Genomic DNA, 27,665 nt, shown 5'->3' on the forward strand with positions numbered 1-27,665 from the left:
AGAAACTTTACTGAATAAAGAACAATTGAGAATGAAAGTGCAAATTTTCCTAACTTTGCAGTTTTGTCCAAAAGTTTTAATATTCAAAAAAAATGTCATTTTCACAAAGTTTGATGCTTTGTAATTAGATAAATTGCAAATAATTGCAAACTCATTCCTTGCCAAGAAAATAAATGTAATCACAAAATCTCACTGCCATTTAATTTCTGCCCTGCCAAAATAGGATCTGCTTGCATAATTTTAGTGACCTTCTCATAAGCTCAGAGAAAAGATTTAATGAGGACATCCTCATTTTTTGCCACCATTTCTTCCAGTGATCCAGGAGAAAGTTGGTGATGGACCACCATGTCACAAGGTAAGTGCTTTGGTTATGACAACATTGAAAATTTGGGTCCAGAGTCAGTTATTTCCTGGACCTGCGGTCAATCCTCAAAAAGCAGGTGGACAAACAAAAGCACTGAAATTGTGATTGATCAACTCCAAGCACTGATTATACAAAAATGTGTTGCCATCAGTTAGGACTTGATCCAAAAGCATCTATCCAGCTGACAGGGTAAATAGTAAAAGAATTGAAAAATTCGGGATTAGTCAATAAAACTTAAAGAAACTATGAAATTCTTAACCATGACTACTCTGTGGCACTTCTTGAAGTGTCAGTGCAAATGTCATATTAAGCTCGCATGCAGTGCTTAGCAGTGATATTAAAAGGCCACATGTCTACCAGAGGCCACACACTGCCGTTCCAGATATAAAATGGCAAGAGGATGCCAACTGAGTGCAGGAAGGTGTGAATTATTTTTCCCCCTCCCTCCCCTTCTGTGAATGGGCAGAGTAGTAGGCATAGGAACCCTGGATGAGGCAGCATTGTGACCTAGATTTAAGGACATAGGGGCTTTAGAATGGAAAAACGTAGGGGCCGAGGGTGGGGGACATAATTAAATAAAGGGGGCCAGGATCTGTTACATTATTAGATAAATGGGGCAGGATGTGGGACATTATTAAATAAAGAGGACAGGATGGAACATATTATTAAATATAGAGGCATAATTTCTATATAGAGGCCAGAATGAGGAACACACATTATTGTTTTATGATGTTAAGTGAGTGACATAATTACTTTAGGGGCCAATTATGGAACATTACTACTTCAGTCATATAATTTACTTTTGAGGATAATGTCTTCCATTGGAGAAAAAGAAGGAGGTCCTGCTGCTATGCAGGGCAGCACTATGTCACTTTTCTCATCACCTGACATAGTGTAGAAATCAAGGAATAAGTGGTGAATGTGCTATGGAAATGATCGGCAATAGATGTCTGTGTGTTATTTTCTGCCGGGACAAGTCCTGACTGGAAGACGTGATAGTGGTTTGCAATGGAGGAAGAGTAGAAACAAAGATAAATTACTTCACCTAGGACATCACTAGTAAGTCACTATATTACATGTACATGCACACTATACACTTTGTACACACCTCCTGTGTATGGCACCAGTGGCAATATTAGTATTTTTAATATGGTGTTTTTTTATTTATGATCAGTTCTGTACTATTATTCAGTTAGTAGGGGTGATAATATGTGGTCTGGTCACAGTGTGGTGGCGGTATTTGTCCCTTGTATGGGGTATTATTTGGTCACTACGTGGAAGTAATATATGGTTTGGTCATGGTATGGCAGCATTAGTCCCTCGTGTCTGCTATTATCTGATCACTATGTGGTGGTATAATGTGGTCTGGTCATGGTATGGTGGTATTTGTCCCTTGTATGTGATATTATTCGGTCATCAAGTGGTTGTAATATGTGGTTTGGTCACTTTGTGGCATTATTTCTCCCTTGTATGTGGTATTATTTGGTTACTATGTGATGGTAATATGTGGTCTAGTCATGGTGTGGCAGTATTTGTTCCTTGTATGTGGTATTAGTCGGTCACTATGTGGTGGTAATATGTGGTCTGGTCATAGTCTGGTGGTATTTGTCCTTTGTATGTGGTATTATTAGTCTTTGTATGGTGAATTGGGTTGTGTATGGAGGTCACTTGTTCTCTCTGATATCAATGAGGGGAAGAGTCTTTATTTCCAATAAAATTTAAATATTTGGAAGTTTAACCCCTCCCTGTCCTGTGACTATTATATAATTGCAAATTTGCACTTACAGAGGTACTCCAGTTAAAACAAGGGTCTCTGGTAAAAACTAGAAACCACTGATCCATTCATTCCCCCAGTGGCTGCCGAGCGCTGTACTTGGCTTTATCTGGTAGCCCCAAAGAGGATGAATGGAGCTGCAGATAGACAGATTTCCAACTTGTCATTGCATTTGAAAATGAGGATAAATGTGCCCTGTCAAGGATAAATGTGCAGTTTCAAGTGGTCAGATTGCACCAATCACCTACCTAACCTGGGTATCGTTGATAGCTTGTTTTCACCAAAGAAATCCTTTACTGCAAACAACTGTCATTTAATAATAACAGATAATAGCTAACAATCATGTGCATACAGCTGAAGGGTGGGCCCCTACAGTCAATTCTTCCTAAGGGCCCGGACACCCCAGTCTGACCCTGGATGTAACAATGCTTAAATGCTGAACACATATGCAATCTGTGTAACACAGCCACACCAATACAAAGAAAATAAGTGACTGATCTATAAAAATTGTGTGGACATATTATAACATAGCATGCCTTGTAGGTCAATTTGATTAATGCTACATCTTTACTATAAATTCGTCCCTCCAAAGCTTTATACATAGCCTCAAGTCGGAAAAATACTTTCTGATACTGCTATAAAGGTAGTTTTTCCTCTGCAGCATTGGGGGGCACAGTGGCACCAAAGCTGGCTAGCTTGGGAGTTAATAGTGCATTCCAGCAATCCGGCCAGCTTCCGAGAGGTGATTAGGGGCTCTATTAATAAGAAATTGTAAGCACTGTGCTTGTTCAGGTACTGGTGCTGGAATGCATTGATGGATATTAAAGGGTTATTCCCATCTATAAAAATTATATGCCAATATGCAGTAGGTATAATAATAAATATTAGCAAATACCTCTAATTACAAATATAGTATACTTCTTCTGATTTACTATGTTGTTTACCTCATGTTCAGGGCATTGAAGGACCTTAGGTATTCATGGTAATAACCACTAGCAACTAATTAGCTAACTAACTGTGACTATATATGTGGTCATAACCATAGATACCTACGGTCCTGCAATTCCCTAAACATGAGGTAAGTGAATCAGAACTATACTATATTTCTAATTGGAGTTATTTGCTAATATTAATATTACACCTACCACATATAGGGATAGTATCTTGGAGATGGGAATAACCCTTTATGCTATGCAACATGCTGTAAAAAATAAAATAAAAAATCCCAGTCCTGGAAAGTGAAGAGGACTTTAAATACATTGATTGTAAATTTGCCTGCTTTTATAAGCATTTTGCAATTTTACTTACTGACTATAATGCATATAAGACCTAAAAAAAGTTATAAAGTGTTAAAATGGCTCCGAGTAGTTATAATATACAGGGGTGCTCAACTCTGTAATCACCAATAGCTTGTTCTGACACATACAGTACATGATCCCTGATGGTGTTTACTTTCCGGACCCATCTTGACATTCAGTAAATGTTGGCTCAGCCAACCATTGGTTGCAATAGTGACCTGCCTCAGTCAGTGATTGGCTGAACAAGCATTGTTTTGCAATTTTTATGTTTTGATAATGACAGGATAGGAAATAATTGTCAGATTGCAGGAAATCACATCACTGGGATCCCAACCAATCACAAGAATGTGGATCTGGAGTCTGCTGATTCTAACTAACTGTGGTTATGGACCAGAAAGAACAGTATGGTCACACACGCGCACTGAAACTTTTAATCTTGTCTATGTAGGAGATAGCCAAGTACAGTGCATGGCTTTATGGCTATGAATCCTAAGTAGCATACTAATTGCTTCAAAACAGTTCTTCAAATTAAATGGATAGCATACTACCTACACCTGGCTTTATACCCAAAAGGGAGATGAACTTCTAGTCCAGGATACATGAAAAAAAGCATAAATTGCCATAACAAAATACAACCAAGCAATGGAATATATATTTTAAAAGAAAAATTATAGAAACTTTGTATTTAATAATATAAAAATGGAAATTAAAACATACCGTAGTGACATCTGAATCTGGGGGTGTCATTTCTACCAGATTTATAAGGTAAGGTTCATCCTTCCATTGAGGAGCATTGTCATTTATGTCCAACAAAGTGATATTTACCTAAAATATACGATTACAAGAGTATATGACATATATTGCTTTATATAACAAATCACCAAATATAGTTGTAAATTAATTCAAATCACAATAAAAAGTTGTTATTATTATTATTATTATTATTATTATTATTATTATTATTATTAATAATAATAATAATAATAATAATAATAATGACAATAATACTCATAGTATATGCAGGACAAGTTTAACCTCTATGTTGCACCATTAATTTTGTGTTTTACTTGAAAAGTGTTCATGTGACTGTATGGCTACATGTCTAAAGGTGCCCATATATATAAAAGTTGGCCCCACCAATAAACTTCGGCAAGACAATGATCTTATATGTTTGTGGACCTCCTGACTCCCACCTAACATCATCTGAATTTCAATGCATTTTTTTCTCAAGGAGAGATAACCTCATTCAGACGTCAAGGCATGTGTTACGGGGGGCTGTCTGATAATAACCGAAAGGAGTATCAGACAGTCAGGGTCCACCGTGCAAAGACTTTGCTGCAGACTATGGCAGAGTGCAATACCTCTGTTAACTCACAGAAGGATATAATAAGTAAGTAAAGCAATTCCTCCCTTACTTGGAGGGTGTGTGGAATGATCTCTGTTAATAATCACAGAGACAAAGGCAATGTGTGCGAAATGGCACCTACCTAGGTCCGCTCTTCTAGTGGTGCAAAAGAGACGAACAGCAGCGTAAGCCGCACAAAGCTCCTACCTGCGTTCGCTCCACTAGTGTGCGAGGACACGAACCACTAGATATGGCACCTGCCTAGGTCCGCTCTTCTAGTGGTGCAAAAGAGACGAACAGCAGCGTAAGCCGCACAAAGCTCCTACCTCTGTTCGCTCCCCTAGTGTGCGAGGATACGAACAACTGCCAGACGCAGTATAAGGAACGTTACCCTAGCGGCAACGTCCACCTACGAGTAGAATCACAAGGCCCAGCCAGACCATGTGCCTCAGGCACCTGCCTATGTCCGCTCCCCTAAGAGGTAAGGATACGGACAGCAGCCGAAGCTGTAAGGTATAAGAACGCTACCCTGCCGGTAGCGCTCACCTAGCATAGACAGAGGAATGCCTAGAGGAACGCGCACAGAGCGTCTACTCATATGCATGAACCAAGAGGACTGAGCACCATGCGGCGTGTGTCAGGGTCTTATATAGACTCTGTGCCTCATCCAAGATGGAGGACACCAGAGCCAATCCGCTGCCAGAATGACAGGAGTGACGTCATGCTGGCCTATCACCGAGCAAGACGTCACAAGCACATGACCAGCGACCAATCGGCATAGAAGGTGTCAGAGACATGTGACCTCGTGTCAGCGATGATGTCACCCGCACATGTGCAATGGCTCCAAGATTGGACTTAGTCTCCGGCGCTCGCACATGTGCAGTAGCAAGAAATCTGGACTTAGTCTCCAGCGCTCGCACATGTGCAGTAGCAAGAAATCTGGACTTAGTCTCCAGCGCTCGCACATGTGCAGTAGCAAGAAATCTGGACATAGTCTCCAGTGCTCGCAGCAACCGTAAGAGTACCTCCCCCTCAAGGGCCCCCCTCCCGGCGATGCAGGTAATCGGCAACTAAGTCGGGAGCATGGACAGCCTCCTCAGGCTCCCAAGAGCGATGTTCCGGGCCATAGCCCTCCCAATCTATCAAGAAGAACCTGCGCCCTCTAACCATCTTAGAACCAACTATGGCTCGTACCTCATAGCTAGAGCGAGAGGAATCAGAGGCAGGAGAGTGCACTTCACGAGCGTGAGGTAAAATAGCCGGCTTTAGCAGTGAGACATGGAATTTGTCATGAATCCTAAGATGGACAGGTAACTTCAATTGATAGACTACAGGATTTACCTGTCGAAGAACCTCATAAGGACCCAGGAAGCGAGGAGCAAATTTGACAGAGCTCACTCTAAGTCTCACGTGTTTTGCAGAGAGCCACACAAAGTCCCCTGGAGAAAAGACAGGAGCCGGGCGACGAAACCGATCGGACACCGTCTTCATACGGTCCTTAGCTGCTTGGATCGACTCTTGAGTCCGATCCCAAACCTCTCTGGCATTAGTTGCCCAGTCGGCCACAAGAGGAGGAGGTGCAGCAGCGGGAAACGGTACCGGTACCCTAGGGTGTTGCCCATTATTGAGTACGAACGGTGTCTGCCCAGTGGCCTCAGCCAGCGAATTGTTAAGGGCAAATTCTGCCCAGGGTAGGAGGGAGGACCAGTTATCGTGGTTCTCAGCAACAAAGTGTCGAAGGTATATAATCATAGATTGATTGGTACGTTCAACCAAACCATTAGTCTCCGGATGGTATGCCGAAGAGAGATTCAACTCAATTTGTAGAAGGCTACAAAGATCTCGCCAGAAACGGGAAGTAAATTGCGGGCCTCTATCACAAATGATACGATCTGGCATCCCGTGAAGCCTAAAGACATGCTTGAGGAATAGTTTGGCTAGTACCCTGGAAGATGGGATTCTCGATAACGGTACGAGATGAACCATCCGGGAGAAATGGTCCGTAATGACCCACACAAATCTATGTCCCTGTGAACATGGAAGATCACCCACAAAGTCCATGCCTACCACCTCCCATGGTCTATCTGGCACTGGTAAAGGATGCAAGAGCCCAGCCGGTCTCTGTCGTAATGGACGGTTGCGAGCACACGAGTAGCAGGAACCGACATATCTCTTGACGTGGCTGGCTAAGTGTGGCCACCAATACCACCTCTCCAGTAACTCTCGTGTCCGCCTAATACCAAAATGCCCACCCACCTTTGAGGTGTGGGCCCATGACAGTATATCATTCTGTCGATCAGGCGGAACAAAGGTCTTGCCCGGTGGGATTTGGTCTAACGTCACAGGGGAGAGCGTATGAAAAACCCTGGAGGGAAGGATAAGACGAGGTTCGTCAATCTCTTCCTGGGTAGAAAGCATAGAGCGAGACAGGGCATCTGCCTTGTTATTCTTACTCCCAGACAAATAGTTGATGGAGAAGTGAAAGCGGGAGAAAAACAAGGACCAGCGGGCTTGGCGAGGATTCAGACGCTGAGCGGTTTGTAAGTACGTCAGATTCTTATGGTCTGTATAGACCTGGAAAGGATGTTTCGCTCCTTCCAGCAAGTGACGCCACTCCTCCAAGGCTAATCTCAAGGCGAGCAGTTCCCTATCCCCAATGGTATAGTTTCTCTCTGCCGGTGAAAAGGTTTTCGCAAAGAAGAAACACGGCCTTTTTCTACCTGCACCGTTCTTTTGATACAAGACCGCACCAGCACCCACTGAAGAGGCATCAACCTCTAAGAGGAAGGGCTTACTCTCATCGGGTCTTTGAAGAACGGGAGCAGTTGAAAAGTGTCTTTTTACTGCCTCAAAAGCCTGAGATGTCTCAGTAGACCAGGCTTTGGGATTAGCACCTTTCTTAGTCAAGGCCACCAAAGGGGCCACCAAAGTAGAAAAATGGGGTATGAACTGCCTGTAATAATTTATGAATCCTAAGAAGCGTTGCACCGCCTTCAAGGAATGAGGTTCGGACCATTGCAGGACAGCAGAGAGCTTCGCAGGATCCATAGCCAGACCCTCTTGTGAGATAATGTAACCCAAAAAAGGCAATGAGGACTGCTCGAATACACATTTCTCGAGTTTAGCAAACAATGAGTGCTCCCTTAAACGGGAAAGGACACGAACGACATCCTGACGATGAGTCTCCAGATCAGGAGAAAAAATCAGGATGTCGTCCAGATACACCACTACTGAGGATAACAGTAAATCCCTGAACACATCGTTTACGAAGTCCTGAAATACTGCGGGTGCATTACATAACCCAAAAGGCATGACGAGGTATTCATAGTGACCGTCTCGGGTGTTAAAAGCGGTCTTCCATTCGTCACCCTTTCGAATTCGTACCAAGTTATACGCAGCCCGCAGATCCAACTTCTTAAAAACTTGAGCTCCTCTCAGTCTGTCAAAGAGCTCCGAAATTAAAGGTAATGGATATTTGTTCTTTATTGTGATTGCGTTGAGACCCCTGTAATCTATGCAGGGACGCAAATCACCCTCTTTCTTCCGAACAAAGAAAAACCCAGCTCCCGCGGGAGAGACAGACTTACGAATGAACCCCTTCTCTAAGCTCTCTCTTATATAGGTCGACATGGCCTCCGACTCAGGTATCGACAGGGGGTAAACCCTGCCTTTAGGTGGAACCGAACCTGGGATAAGGTCTATGGCACAGTCATACGGCCTATGGGGTGGAAGAACCTCAGCACCCTGTTTGGAGAACACGTCAGCGAAATCCAAATAGGGTGTAGGTATGGGAGAGAGATCAGTTGATGCAACCGCAACGACCTTAGGTGGTAAGGGAAGACATCGGGACTGACATTTTGAACCCCAACTAATAATGCTGTCAGACTCCCAGTCAATGTGAGGAGCATGAGTCCGAAGCCATGGAAGACCCAGAAGGACGTCGTCTATACCCTCAGGCAAAACAAGAAAAGAAATCTCCTCTATGTGACCCTGAGACAGGGAAAGGCGCAAGGGAACTGTCCTCAATGTAATGGAGTCAGACAACATAGTTCCATTAACAACACGGACAGGAATAGGCGCCCTAACATGATAGAGGGAATATTGTGTCCCTTTACAAATCCTGAGGACACAAAAATCCCGTCAGCTCCGGAATCCACAAAAGCCATAATAGGCCATGTATTCTCAGATAACGAGAGCTGACCTGGGATACAACACTTAGAGGGTGCAGAAGACGTCTCTAGTAACCCCCCTCTAATGGTTACTAGGCCAGGGAGTTTCCCTGATGACTAGGACACTTGTTGGCATAGTGCCCAGCCTGACGACATACGTAACATATAGGAGGACCAGACTTGCGTAGTCTGGAGAACGTATGACCTAACTCCATAGGAGTGGGAGATGTTTCAGATGCTGAGGAAGATGGTAGTGGACCCTCAACAACTGGAATAGCCCGATGCTTAGGGCGTGAGGAAGAGACCTCGAGTCTACGTTCCTTATGGCGTACATCGATCCTCGTTGCTACTGTGATCAAGTCCTCCAGAGAAGCAGGGACCTCACGAGTAGCAAGGGCATCCTTGACATAGCCTGCCAACCCTCTCCAGAAGATAGGAATCAACACCTTCTCTGGCCAATCTAGTTCTGCCACCAGAGTTCTAAAAGCAATGGCATAAGAACTAGTGGATAACGAACCCTGAGATAGATCTAACAGTCTCAGGGCCGCATCATGGGTAACCTGCGGACCCATGAATACCGCCTTAAGAGCATCAAGAAAGTCTTGATGTCTCAGAGTAACCACATCAGAGCGCTCCCATAGGGGAGTCGCCCATTCTAAGGCTTTGTCCTGAAGTAAGGAGATGATAAAGCCTACTCTGGACCTCTCCGTAGAGAAGCGAGAAGAGTTGACCTCTAGGTGTATCTGACACTGACTAATGAAACCACGACATGATCTGGCATCGCCAGAATATCTGTTTGGCAGAGCAAGTCGAGGATCATGTGCAGATGTCACCATGGTCTGAGGTTTATCCTCTATACTCTTGAGCCGTGACTCAAGTACTTGTATGTAACGGTGTAACTGCTGATATTCTGCCATAACTGCCAGACCCTTGGCTCAGTCCTAATGTTACGGGGGGCTGTCTGATAATAACCGAAAGGAGTATCAGACAGTCAGGGTCCACCGTGCAAAGACTTTGCTGCAGACTATGGCAGAGTGCAATACCTCTGTTAACTCACAGAAGGATATAATAAGTAAGTAAAGCAATTCCTCCCTTACTTGGAGGGTGTGTGGAATGATCTCTGTTAATAATCACAGAGACAAAGGCAATGTGTGCGAAATGGCACCTACCTAGGTCCGCTCTTCTAGTGGTGCAAAAGAGACGAACAGCAGCGTAAGCCGCACAAAGCTCCTACCTCTGTTCGCTCCCCTAGTGTGCGAGGATACGAACAACTGCCAGACGCAGTATAAGGAACGTTACCCTAGCGGCAACGTCCACCTACGAGTAGAATCACAAGGCCCAGCCAGACCATGTGCCTCAGGCACCTGCCGATGTCCGCTCCCCTAAGAGGTAAGGATACGGACAGCAGCCGAAGCTGTAAGGTATAAGAACGCTACCCTGCCGGTAGCGCTCACCTAGCATAGACAGAGGAATGCCTAGAGGAACGCGCACAGAGCGTCTACTCATATGCATGAACCAAGAGGACTGAGCACCATGCGGCGTGTGTCGGTCTTATATAGACTCTGTGCCTCATCCAAGATGGAGGACACCAGAGTCAATCCGCTGCCAGAATGACAGGAGTGACGTCATGCTGGCCTATCACCGAGCAAGACGTCACAAGCACATGACCAGTGACCAATCGGCATAGAAGGTGTCAGAGACATGTGACCTCGTGTCAGCGATGATGTCACCCGCACATGTGCAATGGCTCCAAGATTGGACTTAGTCTCCGGCGCTCGCACATGTGCAGTAGCAAGAAATCTGGACTTAGTCTCCAGCGCTCGCACATGTGCAGTAGCAAGAAATCTGGACTTAGTCTCCAGCGCTCGCACATGTGCAGTAGCAAGAAATCTGGACTTAGTCTCCAGCGCTCGCACATGTGCAGTAGCAAGAAATCTGGACATAGTCTCCAGTGCTCGCAGCAACCGTAACAGCATGTTTGGGCAAACTGATCATGCAGGTGTAATGGAGTCTGGATGTAGAGTTGTTGGATCATTGTCAGCTGACAGATAGTGAAAGTATATAGCTACTTGAGTGCTGCAAATAATGATTCAAAACCCCAAAGTGAGCCTGAGAAGAACCGAATATATTTGGATAGATTTAGTGTTTAACTAGCTTTATATTATTAAATGGCTCTCGGCTGAAGGATAACTGATTATGTTGGCCGAAGGATGAATAATGATTGTCTGGCCAACAGCCATTTTAGACGACTCTTCCAAACACAGGAGCATTCATTTGGTTTCGTTTGGTTCATTGGTTTATAACTGAGAAAACAGTGCGATTGGCCGTCTGAATTCAGACATGCCCAATAGAGAGCTCTCTTGATAATCAGCTGACACTGTCCATACACATTAGACTGTCGTCCAAACCCATTCATATTGGCTCTTTTGGCTGCCATAATGTGCATGGGAATCTTTACTAGTGACTATTAATGTATAAAAACCCACCACTGTGTCTGCATTAAAAAACTAAAACTGTGCATCGTGGGTTAAATTTTTTCAACACTTATTGTATGTGAAAGACCCTTAACTCATGATATTAATCATTCAAATTAAATAGTGGTCTGTTCCTTATATAAATACAAATTCCATATGTGAGAAATAGAGATGAGCGAACCGGTCCCGGTTCGGCTCGAGGTCGGTTCGCCGAACGGAGGTCCCGTTCGAGTTCGGCTCGTTGAACGTTCGACGAACCGAACTCGAACTGCATAGGAAACAATGGCAGGCAATCACAAACACATAAAAACACCTAGAAAACACCCTCAAAGGTGTCCAAAAGGTCACAAACAACTCACAACACAACACAAACACATGGGAAAGTGACAAGGACATATACTCATGCGAAAACAAAACAGCTGGACAAGGAAAAAGAGGAGGACACACAGATATATGAGTATATGCAAGGAAACATCGATTCCATTATTGTGCAACTTGAGCCCTGCTCATTTTAGGCTTCCAATCTTGATAAATTGCCTGAGCTCGCCACGTACGCCTTGGGGATCTTGTCGTGTCCTGCAGCCAGTGTTCTCTCGGAACCTGTCTTCAGTGCTGCTGGGGGTCTGCTGGCAGATAAGCCCACGTGTCTGTCCACTGACAATGTGGATTCGCCAGCCAGGGGAGGCGAAAGGCAGGCGTATTTTGGAGAGTGCTTCATGCAAAGCATCTTTTTCATTTTGAAAAGGGGGATCAAGTGATGCCAGTCAAGTGGGGTGTGTGTGGCCCAATTAGTGGAAACGAGGGAGACTGTGGTTGGAGTCCCCTCGCTTTTGAAAAAAGAACCAAGATGAACAAGTCATGGCTCTCAGAGGACTTTTCTTCCCCTGGGTCAGCCAGGGGATGGGAAAGGCACGCGTATTTTTGAGAGTGCTTCATGCAAAGCATCTTTTTCTTTTTCAAAAGGGGGGTCAACCGATGCCAGTCAAGTGGGGTGTGTGTGGCCCAGTTAGTGGAAACGAGGGAGACAGTGGTTGGAGTCCCCTCGCTGTGTTTCTAAAAGAACCAAGATGAACAAGTCATGGCTCTCAGAGGTCTTTTCTTCCCCTGGGTCAGCCAGGGGACGGGAAAGGCACGCGTATTTTTGAGAGTGCTTCATGCAAAGCATCTTTTTCATCTTGAAAATTGGGTCAACTGATGCCAGTCAAGTGGGGTGTGTGTGGCCCAGTTAGTAGAAACGAGGGAGACTGTGGTTGGAGTCCCCTCGCTGTGTTTCTAAAAGAACCAAGATGAACAAGTCATGGCTCTCAGAGGACTTTTCTTCCCCTGGGTCAGCCAGGGGATGGGAAAGGCACGCGTATTTTTGAGAGTGCTTCATGCAAAGCATCTTTTTCTTTTTCAAAAGGGGGGTCAACCGATGCCAGTCAAGTGGGGTGTGTGTGGCCCAGTTAGTGGAAACGAGGGAGACTGTGGTTGGAGTCCCCTCGCTGTGTTTCTAAAAGAACCAAGATGAACAAGTCATGGCTCTCAGAGGACTTTTCTTCCACTGGGTCAGCCAGGGGACGGGAAAGGCACGCGTATTTTTGAGAGTGCTTCATGCAAAGCATCTTTTTCTTTTTCAAAAGGGGGCTCAACCGATGCCAGTCAAAGGGGGTGTGTGTGTCCCAGTTAGTGGAAACGAGGGAGACTGTGGTTGGAGTCCCCTCGCTGTGTTTCTAAAAGAACCAAGATGAACAAGTCATGGCTCTCAGAGGACTTTTCTTACCCTGGGTCAGCCAGGGGACGGGAAAGGCACGTGTATTTTTGAGAGTGCTTCATGCAAAGCATCTTTTTCTTTTTCAAAAGGGGGGTCAACCGATGCCAGTCAAGTGGGGTGTGTGTGGCCCAGTTAGTGGAAACGAGGGAGACTGTGGTTGGAGTCCCCTCGCTGTGTTTCTAAAAGAACCAAGATGAACAAGTCATGGCTCTCAGAGGACTTTTCTTCCTCTGGGTCAGCCAGGGGACGGGAAAGGCACGCGTATTTTTGAGAGTGCTTCATGCAAAGCATCTTTTTCTTTTTCAAAAGGGGGCTCAACCGATGCCAGTCAAGTGGGGTGTGTGTGGCCCAGTTAGTGGAAACGAGGGAGACTGTGGTTGGAGTCCCCTCGCTGTGTTTCTAAAAGAACCAAGATGAACAAGTCATGGCTCTCAGAGGACTTTTCTTCCCCTGGGTCAGCCAGGGGACGGGAAAGGCACGCGTATTTTTGAGAGTGCTTCATGCAAAGCATCTGTTTCATCTTGAAAATTGGGTCAACTGATGCCAGTCAAGTGGGGTGTGTGTGGCCCAGTTAGTGGAAACGAGGGAGACTGTGGTTGGAGTCCCCTCGCTGTGTTTCTAAAAGAACCAAGATGAACAAGTCATGGCTCTCAGAGGACTTTTCTTCCCCTGGGTCAGCCAGGGGACGGGAAAGGCACGCGTATTTTTGAGAGTGCTTCATGCAAAGCATCTTTTTCTTTTTCAAAAGGGGGGTCAACCGATGCCAGTCAAGTGGGGTGTGTGTGGCCCAGTTAGTGGAAACGAGGGAGACTGTGGTTGGAGTCCCCTCGCTGTGTTTCTAAAAGAACCAAGAAGAACAAGTCATGGCTCTCAGAGGACTTTTCTTCCCCTGGGTCAGCCAGGGGACGGGAAAGGCAAGCGTATTTTTGAGAGTGCTTCATGCAAAGCATCTTTTTCTTTTTCAAAAGGGGGCTCAACCGATGCCAGTCAAGTGGGGTTTGTGTGGCCCAGTTAGTGGAAACAAGAGAGACTGTGGTTGGAGTCCCCTTGCTGTGTTTCTAAAAGAACCAAGATGAACAAGTCATGGCTCTCAGAGGACTTTTCTTCCCCTGGGTCAGCCAGGGGACGGGAAAGGCACGCGTATTTTTGAGAGTGCTTCATGCAAAGCATCTTTTTCTTTTTCAAAAGGGGGCTCAATCGATGCCAGTCAAGTGGGGTGTGTGTGGCCCAGTTAGTGGAAACGAGGGAGACTGTGGTTGGAGTCCCCTCGCTGTGTTTCTAAAAGAACCAAGATGAACAAGTCATGGCTCTCAGAGGACTTTTCTTCCCCTGGGTCAGCCAGGGGACGGGAAAGGCACGCGTATTTTTGAGAGTGCTTCATGCAAAGCATCTTTTTCATCTTGAAAATTGGGTCAACTGATGCCAGTCAAGTGGGGTGTGTGTGGCCCAATTTTTGGAAACAAGGGAGACTGTGGTTGGAGTCCCCTTACTGTGTTTTACATGTTTTTAGAAGGGCATGACTTGGCTTAGAGGTTGACTTTCAGCATCTGGAAACTGTTGGCTACCAAAATGCTGCCTTTCCAATCTTTTTAACCAAGGATTTTCGAGACCTTATGCCCATCGCAGTGCCCCAAGAGCCGATGCCCAGGCGCCACTCCTTCTCCAACAAAGGCGTGCACGCGCTACACTAGCATGTTGCACTAAACATCACTGATTCCTTGAGGAACTCTGTGTGACAGGGTACATTTCACCACAGATAATTGGCCCAGTAAGCATGGACAGGGGCGTTACATGTCGCTGACTGGGCAATGGGTTACTGTGGGGAGAGATGGAGAAGGGTCTGCTGTACAAGTCTTGCCGTCCCCACGAGTTGTTTCAATCCTTCTTCTGTATGTAGAAGTTAATACACTGCTTCTGCCTCTTCAACCTCGTGTGGGTCCTCCACCTTGGCGCAAACCCTGTGTGGTCAGGCCACCCTTCCTTGTAACTGCGCACAAGGAATACCACACACCTCCTTACTATGCTGGCAGCAGAGCTCAATGCCATCATGCGGTCAAATGTTTACTTTGAAATGTATGGTAAATGTGAGTCACACCGCTGAGAAGTTGTGGACGGTTAGCTCTGGAGACCGAGTTTCATCAATGGTTGTCTCCACTCAACCAGCAGCCAGGGAAGGCCGGGTGCGACAATGATGCAAACATGGGTGCGGCCCTTCGCTGTGACAATGAGACACACGTGCCTTGTGTGGTTCACGTGTTGAACCTGGTTGTCCAGCAATTTTTAAAGCACTATCCTGGCCCACATGGCCTTCTGCAGAGAGCACGGTGTAACGCCTTCCTTGATCCACACACTCAGATGGGCTGTAAATGATAGGCTAGAGGGAAGCCACTCACCAAGCAGGACCCCTAGAACCCTGAAACCCTTTAACCCCTATACAGGGATTAGGAATTACACAGGGCCCAAGGTGATTAATACATGTGGAAGGCTGCAGTTCCAGAGAATAGTAGTCAGGCAGGGTCAAAACATTAATTGAGGAACAGGAACAGAATGGGACGGCCAGGACTTAATCAGAAAACAAGCAGAGGTGAAATGCGGATCGGCCAACAAGGTACATAAACAGCAAGCAGGAAAAGTAGTCAGGTAACAAGCACACAAAATCATAAAACTGAACTGGGGGTAAAATTAACCAGAGGTTCATAGCTATGTCTGGCAGTGGTCTGCAGACAGGATGGGCATAAAAAAGGGTGTGGTGTCTTCCCATTGGTTGTAGCTGAATGATGGTATTTCATCTGTGAGATACCCACCAGCTACATTCAGCCAGAGATTCTGCATCTGTCAAGGTAATGCAGCCCAGTGGGTGAGCATAACCTGCGTCCACCTGCGCCGCTGGCATCGACTCCTCTCCCATCATCAGCACTATGCATGAAAGGAACACGTTGTCACCTGGCGACCGGAGTACAAATTGACAGAGCGTACTCCGTTGGTGACTTAACAGCCGTGTGCGGCAATGATGCAAACCTGGCTGCGGGCCAACGTCAGGGCAATGTGACACATGTGCCTTGTATGGCTCACGTGTTGAACCTAATTCTCCAGCAATTTTTAAAACACCATCCCGGCCTACATGGCCTTGTGCAGCGGGCACTCTCGCTATGTGCTCACTTCCATCGTGCGCACACAGCAGCTCAACAACTTTCGTCGCTACAGAAGTCTTTAGGTCTGGTGGTTAAACGCCTGAAATGCGATGTGCCGACACGCAGGAATTTGAATCTGCACATGTTGCAGCATTTGTGGCAGCACCGCCGAACCCTGCTGCAATACGTTATGACATATAGCCTGGGATAACTTGATCCAGAGGTGGTGCAGATCACGCTGCTGGAGTGGTGTCAGATCAAGGACCTATGCACCCTGCTACACAGTTTACAAATGTCGACGAAGATGTTTAGCACTGGCAATGTCATTCTCAGCGTGACAATTCTGGTCATCTACATGATGGAGCACACTGTAATTATTATTCGGAGTCAGGTGTTGGGACAAGAGGAAGGGGAGGAAGTACAGGAGGAGTCATATGCGGAAGGGATAACAAGATCTACGAGGTCCAGATGGTCAGCGGCACCTATGCAGCAGTCATGGTGAGGGAGAGGGATTAACAAGGGCGCATAGTATCAGCAAAAAGTGTTGAGGAAGGTGCAGGAGCCCATGAAGAAATGGAGGACGAACTGGCGATGGGCATGGAAGACTCAGCAGATGAGTGAGAGCTTGCTCACATTTCGGTTGTGCGAGGTTGTGGGGAGAGGGCAGAGGAAGGAGGCACGATTCTCACCTCTCTGCCACCAACACACCAAGGACTTGGTCCTCCTGGATGCACAAGACACATGAGCGCCTTCTTGCTGCACTACCTACAACATGACCCTCGGATTGTACGAATTCAAAGTAATCCTGAATACTGGGTTGCCACACTGTTAGATCCCCGGTACAAGACAAAATTTGGCGAAATAATTCCTGCCATAGAAATGGACGCACGTATACAGGAGTATCTGCAGAATGTGGTACGCAATCTTAGATCTGCTTTTCCACTAAACACCAGTGCTGCACAGAGTGAATCTCAACGCTTTGTCATGGATAGGAGAAAATGGTCTTTTACTTGTCCACATCTGAGGGACCGAGGGCTGGCTGCTGTGCTGAGATGGCATTGAGTACGGTGTCCCTGCAGAGTTGCACTTTTGGTCATATACCAAAATGAGTTAAAAAAGGACAGATGCTGGTGGAAAGGGGAACAGGTGTGTTGGAAAGGGGAAAAAAGTTTTGGTCCGTGGATTTGGTGGTTAAGCAACAGTAACATTTGCTGAAGAAACACCATCTGTTACAGTGGGACTGGCAGATTTGGATAAGGTGGTATATACTATGTTACCGCTATATAACGAAAATTAATAAGAAAAGAAAGAGAAAGGTATATATCCCCATCAGCAGTCAGTGTCCACCGTGCTTCCAGTTGGAAAAGGAGAGGTTGGCAACTGGAAGGTTTGGTGGAGGATACAGAGCTGTGTGGCTATGAAGCTAATAGTAGCCTGAACCGAGTTAGATGCCATTCGGATCTGGAGACTGTGAGCCCTGTTAGCGTCACAGGGTCCACATGCCCACCCAGCCCAGGAACTCCCTGTTAACAACACAGGGGCCATTGAGTACGCTGACCGTGTGCGTAGGGGCCACACCTGTGGACAGCAGGCGCATCAGCAGCAGCAGGCCTGTTAATGCCACTGGGCTGCACAAGCAGGACTGGTAGGACAGGAGCTGGTCTTAACCGTTCTGCGTTACCAACTGTGGTGGTGGCCTGCATCGACACCCTATCCCTGCCTACCTCTGGCCTAAAGCCGCAATGGGTTCAACACATGGAGGTGTGCTCTTTCGGAGCATAATAGAAGACTGCGCACCTCCTTGTTGGCTCCAGCCCATTTTATAACCTGGGTCCGCCCCAAACCAGGGTGAACCACAATGCACCTCCTGAAGACAAAAGTAGAGTGACACATCATGAGTGGCATAACTAGCGTCCTATTTGGAACCGCAACTTCAATGATGACCTCATGGCTGCCATGACCCAAACACCTCACCAGTCATCGTCTGACCATCAATAATGCGGTGACAAGTCATAGGGGTGGGCCTCTGCAAGCCATTTGAGAGGACACCTGATGCCCTGTGGTCTATATGGGACCCCCACATCAGGGGCAGGGCCAAAGAGTTCATTACCGGACCTAGTCTCTGATGCAGTAAGTGCCTGAGCATGCTCAGTAGCATGAAATACAGTCTCTGAAAAAAGACTATCAGCTTTAGCATGGTGTCTAGGCACAAAACAGGACTTAGACCCGGCACGGAATGCAAGTACCTGTGCAAAGAGGCTTTTCACACTTAGTGTGGGAGCATGCGCTGTATCCCGAAATGAAGACTAAGGCGGGCTTTGCACACTACGACATCGCAGCCCGATGCTGCGATGCCGAGTGCGATAGTGCCCGCCCCCGTCGCAGCAGCGATATGTGGTGATAGCTGGCGTAGCGAAAGTTATCGCTACGCCAGCTTCACACACACACTCACCTGCCGTGCGACGTCCCTGTGGCCGGCGACCCGCCTCCTTGTTAAGGGGGCGGGTCGTGCGGCGTCACTGCGACGTCACACGGCAGGCGGCCAATCAGAGTGGAGGGGCGGAGATGAGCAGGATGTAAACATCCTGCCCACCTCCTGCCTTCCGCATATCCTACGGAAGCCGCAGTGAGGCCGGTAGGAGACGTTCCTCGCTCCTGCGACTTCACACACAGCGATGTGTGCTGCCGCAGGAGCGAGGAACAACATCGGACCGTCGCGTCAGCGTAATCATGGATTACGCCGACGCTGCACCGAGGATACGATTACGACGCTTTTGCGCTCGTTAATCGTATCATCCAGCCTTTACACACTGCGATGTCGCATGCGATGCCGGAAGTGCGTCATTTTCAATTTGACCCCACCGACATCGCACCTGCGATGTCGCAGTGTGCAAAGTGCCCCTTAGCGTCAGGAATGGCACAGTCAGGCTGAGCATACTCACTAGGCGAAACACTGTAGTTAGGCTGCAGCTGGGGTAAATCGGCACACGCATGCGCACTAGCTGCCTCTCCACACTTAGACGTGGAGGAGAAATTGCTCTTCGGGTGTGAACTTGGAGATGCTGTCTATGAACAGAAGGAAAAGCTAAAGGAAGCCTGACTTTCTATCTCTCCGAATGATCAAATGCAGCAAGGAATTCCCTGAGTTTGCTATAACATTAGCTTAGCAAAATGTGCATGAGGGTGTCATGCACAGGTGCTAGAAATAGCTTGGCACCAGTGGGGCACTAATAAAAATACAACAGCCAGTTCTATGATGCCACTAAATGGCAGTATTTTTTGCTATCATTATAGCTTATTAAAAACAGAGCAGGAGGGTGTCATGCAGAGGTGCTGCACATAGATTTGCACTAGTGTGACTAGACAAAAGTCCAATAGCCACGTTTAGGATGCCACTAAGTTTCCTCAGTGTTTGCTAGTATAATGGCTTAGTAACAATGAGTTTGAGTGTGCAATGCAGGCAGAGGTGCTGCAAATATCTTTGCACTAGTGGGACTATACAGAAGTCCAATAGCCACGTTTAGGATGCCACTAAGTTCTCTCAGTGTTTGCTAGTATAATGGCTTACTAACAATGATTTTGAGTGTGCAATGCAGGCAGACGTGCTGCAAATATCTGTGCACTAGTGTGACTACACAAAAGTCCAATAGCCACGTTTAGGATGCCACTAGGTACACTGACTGTTTGCTAGTATAATGGCTTAGTTAAAAAGAGTTTGAGTGTGCAATGCAGGCAGAGGTGCTGCAAATATCTTTGCACTAGTGGGACTATAGCAAAGTCCAATAGCCACGTTTAGGATGCCACTAGGTACACTGACTGTTTGCTAGTATAATGGCTTAGTTAAAAAGAGTTTGAGTGTGCAATGCAGGCAGACGTGCTGCAAATATCTTTCCACTAGTGTGACTACACAAAAGTACAATAGCCACGTTTAGGATGCCACTAGGTACACTGACTGTTTGCTAGTATAATGGCTTAGTTAAAAAGAGTTTGAGTGTGCAATGCAGGCAGACGTGCTGCAAATATCTTTCCACTAGTGTGACTACACAAAAGTACAATAGCCACGTTTAGGATGCCACTAGGTACACTGACTGTTTGCTAGTATAATGGCTTAGTTAAAAAGAGTTTGAGTGTGCAATGCAGGCAGACGTGCTGCAAATATCTTTGCACTAGTGTGACTACACAAAAGTCCAATAGCCACGTTTAGGATGCCACTAGGTACGCTGACTGTTTGCTAGTATAATGGCTTAGTTAAAAAGAGTTTGAGTGTGCAATGCAGGCAGAGGTGCTGCAAATATCTTTGCACTAGTGGGACTATAGCAAAGTCCAATAGCCACGTTTAGGATGCCACTAGGTACACTGACTGTTTGCTAGTATAATGGCTTAGTTAAAAAGAGTTTGAGTGTGCAATGCAGGCAGACGTGCTGCAAATATCTTTGCACTAGTGTGACTAGACAAAAGTCCAATAGCCACGTTTAGGATGCCACTAGGTACACTGACTGTTTGCTAGTATAATGGCTTAGTTAAAAAGAATTTGAGTGTGCAATGCAGGCAGACATGCTGCAAATATCTTTCCACTAGTGTGACTACACAAAAGTCCAATAGCCACGTTTAGGATGCCACTAGGTACATTGACTGTTTGCTAGTATAATGGCTTAGTTAAAAAGAGTTTGAGTGTGCAATGCAGGCAGACGTGCTGCAAATATCTTTGCACTAGTGGGACTATAGCAAAGTCCAATAGCCACGTTTAGGATGCCACTAGGTACACTGACTGTTTGCTAGTATAATGGCTTAGTTAAAAAGTGTTTGAGTGTGCAATGCAGGCAGAGGTGCTGCAAATATCTTTGCACTAGTGTGACTACACAAAAGTCCAATAGCCACGTTTAGGATGCCACTAGGTACACTGACTGTTTGCTAGTATAATGGCTTAGTTATAATGAGTTGGAGTGTGCAATGCAGGCAGAGGTGCTGCAAATATCTTTGCACTAGTGGGACTAGACAAAAGTACAATAGCCACGTTTAGGATGCCACTAGGTACACTGACTGTTTGCTAGTATAATGGCTTAGTTAAAAAGAGTTTGAGTGTGCAATGCAGGCAGACGTGCTGCAAATATCTTTGCACTAGTGGGACTATAGCAAAGTCCAATAGCCACGTTTAGGATGCCACTAGGTACACTGACTGTTTGCTAGTATAATGGCTTAGTTAAAAAGAGTTTGAGTGTGCAATGCAGGCCGAGGTGCTGCAAATATCTTTCCACTAGTGTGACTAGACAAAAGTACAATAGCCACGTTTAGGATGCCACTAGGTACACTGACCGTTTGCTTGTATAATGGCTTAGTTATAATGAGTTGGAGTGTGCAATGCAGGCAGAGGTGCTGCAAATATCTTTGCACTAGTGGGACTATAGCAAAGTCCAATAGCCACGTTTAGGATGCCACTAGGTACACTGACTGCTTGCTAGTATAATGGCTTAGTTATAATGAGTTGGAGTGTGCAGAGGACAGGAGGGTACAATGCCAGGATTGTGGGGCTCTGGGTAGAGGAATGGAAGCCTGCCTTTCTATTCCCTCCTAATGGGGAAATGCAGCGGCGAAATCCCTGACCTTAGCTACACAGACGCTGTCTCTGTTTTCAGGACCTGTCACCTATGGCTTTGACCCTGCCGGTACGAGCCCTTAAAAGGACTGATGGAAAGTGCTATCCCTAAGCTGTCTAGCGCTGTGTATGGAGCGCATACAGCTCTATCGGCGATAGGACAAAGGACGGAGCTGCGCCAGTGATGTCTGACACCAAGGATGCAGAAGGCAGATAATGGCGTGCTGGAGGAAAATGTCCGGTTTTATAATGCAGGGACATGTGACATGGACATCCTATCACACATGCCGTTGCTTCTCTGGCTAAAAGTCCACTTAGCTATGTGTGTGTCTGGGATTGGCTGACATGCTGGCCCGCCCCACAAGACGCGCGCGCTTAGGGAAGGAAGACAAGGAAAAAAAAAAAAAAATGGCGATCGCCATTATACAAGCAGCAGTGATCTGAAGGCGCTGTTCCCGCACACTATACACTGAAATGTCATAATAGTGTGAGTCACAGAGTGACTTACACTATTACAGCGGAAAGCCAGCTAGGAATTAGCTGTTTTTTTGCTGCTAGAACCGTTCTCGAACGTTTCTAGAACTATCGAGCTTTTGCAAAAAGCTCGAGTTCTAGTTCGATCTAGAACAGGCCCCAAAATCACTCGAGCCTAGAACTGGAGAACCTCGAACCACAAACCGCGCTCAACTCTAGTGAGAAACTAAACACGAAAGCGACTTAAGGCTTGATGACCGAGTGTAATAAATATAACACAACTGTGTCAAGTTGATAAACTCGCAGTAGTTTTCATTGTCATTCTATATCTTGTTCCGTCAAGCATTTTGTCATCATATTAATTTGCCATTTTTAGGTTAACTTCTCAGCACTGCTTAAGTAAGGTAATGTAATAAAATGTGATGTGTAAGTGCAGTCAGTCCTTCCATAAATTAATTACATGTGGTAATTAAAATGTCTTTACACTTCCCGCTAGAAATCTGTTAATTGAATATCATACTGATGTGCCCTGTACTGTGCTCCTGTTAATCGCATGAGCATGTTTGTGTTAACACAACTCTATTAATATTTATTACACAGTATTAAAACTGAAATCAAACCACTCACACATTATATATATTTACATTTGCATAAAGCACTGCAATGACAGCATAGTATCGATGTAACAAGATCAGTTCTTTATGCCATGGTTAATAACATGGCACTAAATGTAGAAACGAGCTTCAGAGCAGAATATTTTTTGCAGTAATAATTTCATAGATTGAGCTCAGAGTCCAGTGGCACGGCTGAACAATGAATTACACAGGGGAGGGAACATAAATACCTTGTTTCCCCGAAAATAAGTCCTACCCCGAAAATTAGCCCTAGCAGCATTTTTTGGCTTTTTTGGAGTAGGCTTGAAATATAAGACCTACTCCAAAAATAAACTCTAGTTGCATACTCGAAGTACCAGTATCTTGAAATAAGGCTTGAGCAACCAAGTTTCAGGATACATAACTTTTATTGTCCTCTTGTGTTGCTCTAAGTCCTTACTAATTAAAAGAATAAATATTCACCCTCCTCTCCCATAATTCTACCCACTGCTGTGAGTCCGGCACTGCATCTGCACTCTGCCTGCTGTATTACCAGTATGGTCGGTGCAATCGTCGGTGACTCTAGTGAGCTGAGTGTAACAGCTGCATTGACATACACATTGTCACTCTCAGCTGAGAAGAGTCACCAATGATTGTGATGCATTACTTGTGCTGGCAGGACCGGTAATACAGCACAGAGTGTGGGTGCAGTGCAGGACTCAGAGCAGTGGGTGAGATAACGGGAGAGGAGGGTGAATATTCATTCTCTTATTAGCCATGTGCTTGCTCACCACTATCATCTGCGGCACTCCTAACCTGAGAGTGACAACGTTTATGTCTATGCAGCTGTCACTCTCATCTCAGGAGAGCCACCGATGATTGCGATATGATCCTGTTGCGGGTATACAATACAGAAGGCATAGTGTGTAAGTGCCATACAGGACTCAGAGTGATGGGTGGGATTCTGGGTGTGAAACAGGGTAAATAGTCATTCACTTAATTAACCAGCACTAATGATCTCAAAGGAACAGTGTGTATGTTTATGCGGCGGTAACTCTCAGCTCAGGAGGTGCAATCCTCGGAAACTAATACAGCAAGTAAATATAAGACACCCACCGAAATAAGAACTAGTGCATTTTTCAAAGCAAAAAAGAATATAAACCCCTGTCTTATTTTTGGGGAAACACGGTAGAAAACTGGAGTGAATACTTAATATTTAGTAAATATTTAGCAAATACTTAATAATTCTTTTCTTCATGTTTTTAAATAGTTTGGTAACACAAAATGGAACATCTATTAGGACCAAAGAAATGAGTATAGGAAGAACCTTTAAATGAATCTATGTATAGGACAGACCCATTTAATGATGAGAACAATCAAATATTAAACATTTGAGATGCTAAGGATATTTTACCACGATCCTGATGACACTGTTCCAGACGCAGGGTCATCCCTCTTATTGAGATGCAGTGGTTCATGCCCACAATCAGGGTTATGGGCACTGCAGACTTTCACTGTGTTTTCCCAGCTGAGAACACTGGCGTTTCCACAAGCATAAATTGACATTTTGCTGCTTGAAAAGCTGCGCCACATGTCCGTTTTGGAGGCAGCAGAAATACTCTGTTTCCAAAACACTGCTAATAATGATCATGGGAACCCGGTCTCATAGGCACCTCAACGCTTCGCGTGGCTATCAATATGCTGCGTAGCAATCCCATCCCAATTCACTTTTTTTCTTTCTTTAACAACAAGAGGTTTGATAGAATTGAAAGAATTCATGTGAATACTCTTGGCAAGTCTGTGAGCGAGACGTTAAAGTGAAGGTTCGAGCAAATATGTAACATTTTACTTTTAGTATGGCGATTTAGTGAGTTTAGCTACTATGAAGCCTCTCTATTGACCTAAATATTGAAGAGGTTGTCCACTACTTATACGTTAATGGCTGATCCTTAAGATAGGTCATCAATCTCTAATCATCTGGAATCTGACACCCTGCACCCCGCTGATTAGCTTTTCTTGGTGCCAGCGGCATTAGTAGGTGACCAGAAATGATCAGTTCCAGAGCTGCTCCGTCTTCAGATAGCGACAGTGGCCTGCACATCCGCCTTCTATTGATTTTTATATAGGAGGAAGATGTGCAGTTCCTTGTGCAGCCACTATCAGAAGATGGAGCAGCTATGGAGGTAAGCATTTCTGGCCACCCGCTGCTGCCGCTGGCACAGAAACCAGCTTGACAGGGGTGTCGAGTTTTCTATCCCAGAGGATCAGACATTGATGACCTATCCTAAACATAGGCCATAAATGTTAAAGTATTGGTTAACCTATTTAAGAAGAATCTGCCACAAGCATGACATAGGAGCAGAATCCTTACTTCCAGTGATGTATAACTTACTGGGCTGCTTGCTATATTTTCACTAAAATCAGCATGTTATCTGCAGCAGATCGACCAGTTCTCAGAATGCTAAGCTCTAATGCTAAGCCAATAAAACAGAGACTTAAGTGATACATTGCTTGAATCATCATGGTCTCTGTCCCTACATCATGCTGCTCTCAGATGGGATAATCAAACCAATTTACCAGAAAAAAGAACCAGAAGCCAAAGTAATAACATAATCTTTATTGTGAAAACTAAAAACAAGAGGGTGTTATGACAGAATGGTACACAAGATGGCAGCGCTAATCAACAGGAGTTGATGGGGGAAATCACCAAATGAATGAAGATGTATAAAAAAGTATACAAAGGCAGATCCAGATCCCAATATAAAAGTGCCCAAAGCAAATGTTTTGGCTATAATATGAGGGAATGGACGTGCTGATAACAAAACAATAAAGTAATCAGTGTAAAAGCAGTGAAATTAACCTGTTGACATCTCCTCCTGCTAGAATGGTGCCACCTGTTACCCAATGCACGTTTCGGCAGAATCCTTCTACATGACATTTCTGCTGCATTTATTTTTTTCTATTATGCTACCACCCTCCCCCCAAAAAAGTAAATATTTGGCTTAGCATACTTTCTGTGTAGTACTTGTTTAGCTGCATGCAGATTGTAATAAGCTCTATAAGTTTGCATAGTTCACTGTTTTGTGGTTGAGTTGCTATTACGCCTAGATCTTTTCTTTTTACGATAATAGTATTTACACTTGAATAGGGAAAAGACAGCAAATAAAAAATTTAAAAAACATACTTCTCACAGAATTACCCATACAACTACCAATGTTAAAATATATAAACTGCGTGACGGTGTCTATTATTATGAACTTTTCTACATTGGACGTTGCTGAATCACCAAATTAAAGGGGTTGTTCATCATTGTACAGTCCCTTCTTACTAACTCCTCTGTGGAGCAAAAAATATAAAATAGTCTACTTATCTGAAGGACTGATCATTGGCTACTTTTTTGCATGTTTGTTTTTTTTTCGCTCCTTCTTCTAACAACCATAACTTTTTTATTTTTCTATTCATATACAGTACTCATGTTTAGAGCTTTTTTTTGTAGAATAAGTTATAGCTTTGAATAACACCATTCAATTTACCATTAAATGTACTTGAAAACAGGGGAAAAAGTCTTACTGCAGCGTCACACACAATTACCTCTTCACCGACGTCGCTGTGGCCGCTGAACAATCTCTCCTTTAAGGGGGAGGTTCGTTCGGCGTCACAGCGACGTCACTAAGCGACCACCCAATAGAAGCTGAGGGGCGGAGATGAGCGGCCTGAACATCCCTCCCACCTCCTTCCTTCCTCATTGCCGGAGGACGCAGGCACGATATTGTTCCTCATTCCAGGGGTGTCACACGTAGCGATGTGTGCTGCCACAGGAACGACGAACAACCTGCATCCTGCAACGATATTTGGGATTAGAACGACGTGTCAATGATCAACGATTAGGTGAGTAATTTTGATCGTTAGCAGTCGTTCGTACGTTTCACATGCAATGACGTCGCTAACGAGGCCGGATGTGCGTCACGAATTCCGTGACCCCAACAACATCTCGTTAGCGATGTCGTTGAGTGTAAAGCCCCCTTTAGTGAAGTAAAATTGCAAAATAATTAAATTCTTGCATTATTTCTTCTAAAATGTCAATTTTAGAACTTCATTGTGAGGCAAAAATGTCTAAGAAACAGATTCTGTTACAACAGAAAACTAATATGTATATGAATGATAAAAAAAAAATTGGAAATGTGTAGAAAAAAAGGGATATGCTATTATTTACAGTCATGTCACATTTAATTTATTCTATTTATGGAGCTTCAAGAGATTAAAGTTTATAAGGCAAGCTGACAGTGTAATAACCAAAGTTCAATGGGCCCAGTGCAAAATTTGGACTTGCTGCCCCCCTTCCGCGCATTTTAGTCAGATGTATGGGCCCTTGTGGTGTTCTGAATCCTATAATTCCATAATCCCATTATGTAGTATATCCTGGGCCCCTCCAGATATACTGTGTTTGGCCTCCATCTTGGTATGTACAGTATATCCCCTATCCTGGTATGCATGTTCCACATTTTACGTCCATACTGGTTTAAATGCTCCCCATCCTGGTATATATATGGTCTGTCCTAGTATATATGTCCTCCATCCTTATATACTGTGGATGTTCTTCAATCAGGGCCCATGTCCCATATCCTGGGCCCCTCCAGATGTACTGTATATGTCCTCAATCTTGGTATATATTTTCCCGATTGTGGTATATACTGTAT

The 27,665-nt window shown here is 45.1% G+C and overlaps 1 protein-coding gene across 3 annotated transcripts in view; it reads right to left on the bottom strand.

Annotated features, from left to right (window-relative positions):
* Positions 1-27,665, bottom strand: part of CDH23 (cadherin related 23) — a 1,872,161-nt gene that overhangs the window by 603,988 nt on the left and 1,240,508 nt on the right. For all 3 annotated transcript variants that reach the window (XM_075348968.1, XM_075348971.1, XM_075348969.1), the window contains exon 21: positions 4,154-4,261. In XM_075348968.1, the coding sequence (XP_075205083.1) occupies positions 4,154-4,261 (108 nt within the window). The remainder of the gene's footprint in view (positions 1-4,153; positions 4,262-27,665) is intronic.

The sequence above is a fragment of the Anomaloglossus baeobatrachus genome, chromosome 5 (genome assembly GCF_048569485.1).
Source record: "Anomaloglossus baeobatrachus isolate aAnoBae1 chromosome 5, aAnoBae1.hap1, whole genome shotgun sequence".
NCBI lineage: Eukaryota > Metazoa > Chordata > Amphibia > Anura > Aromobatidae > Anomaloglossus > Anomaloglossus baeobatrachus.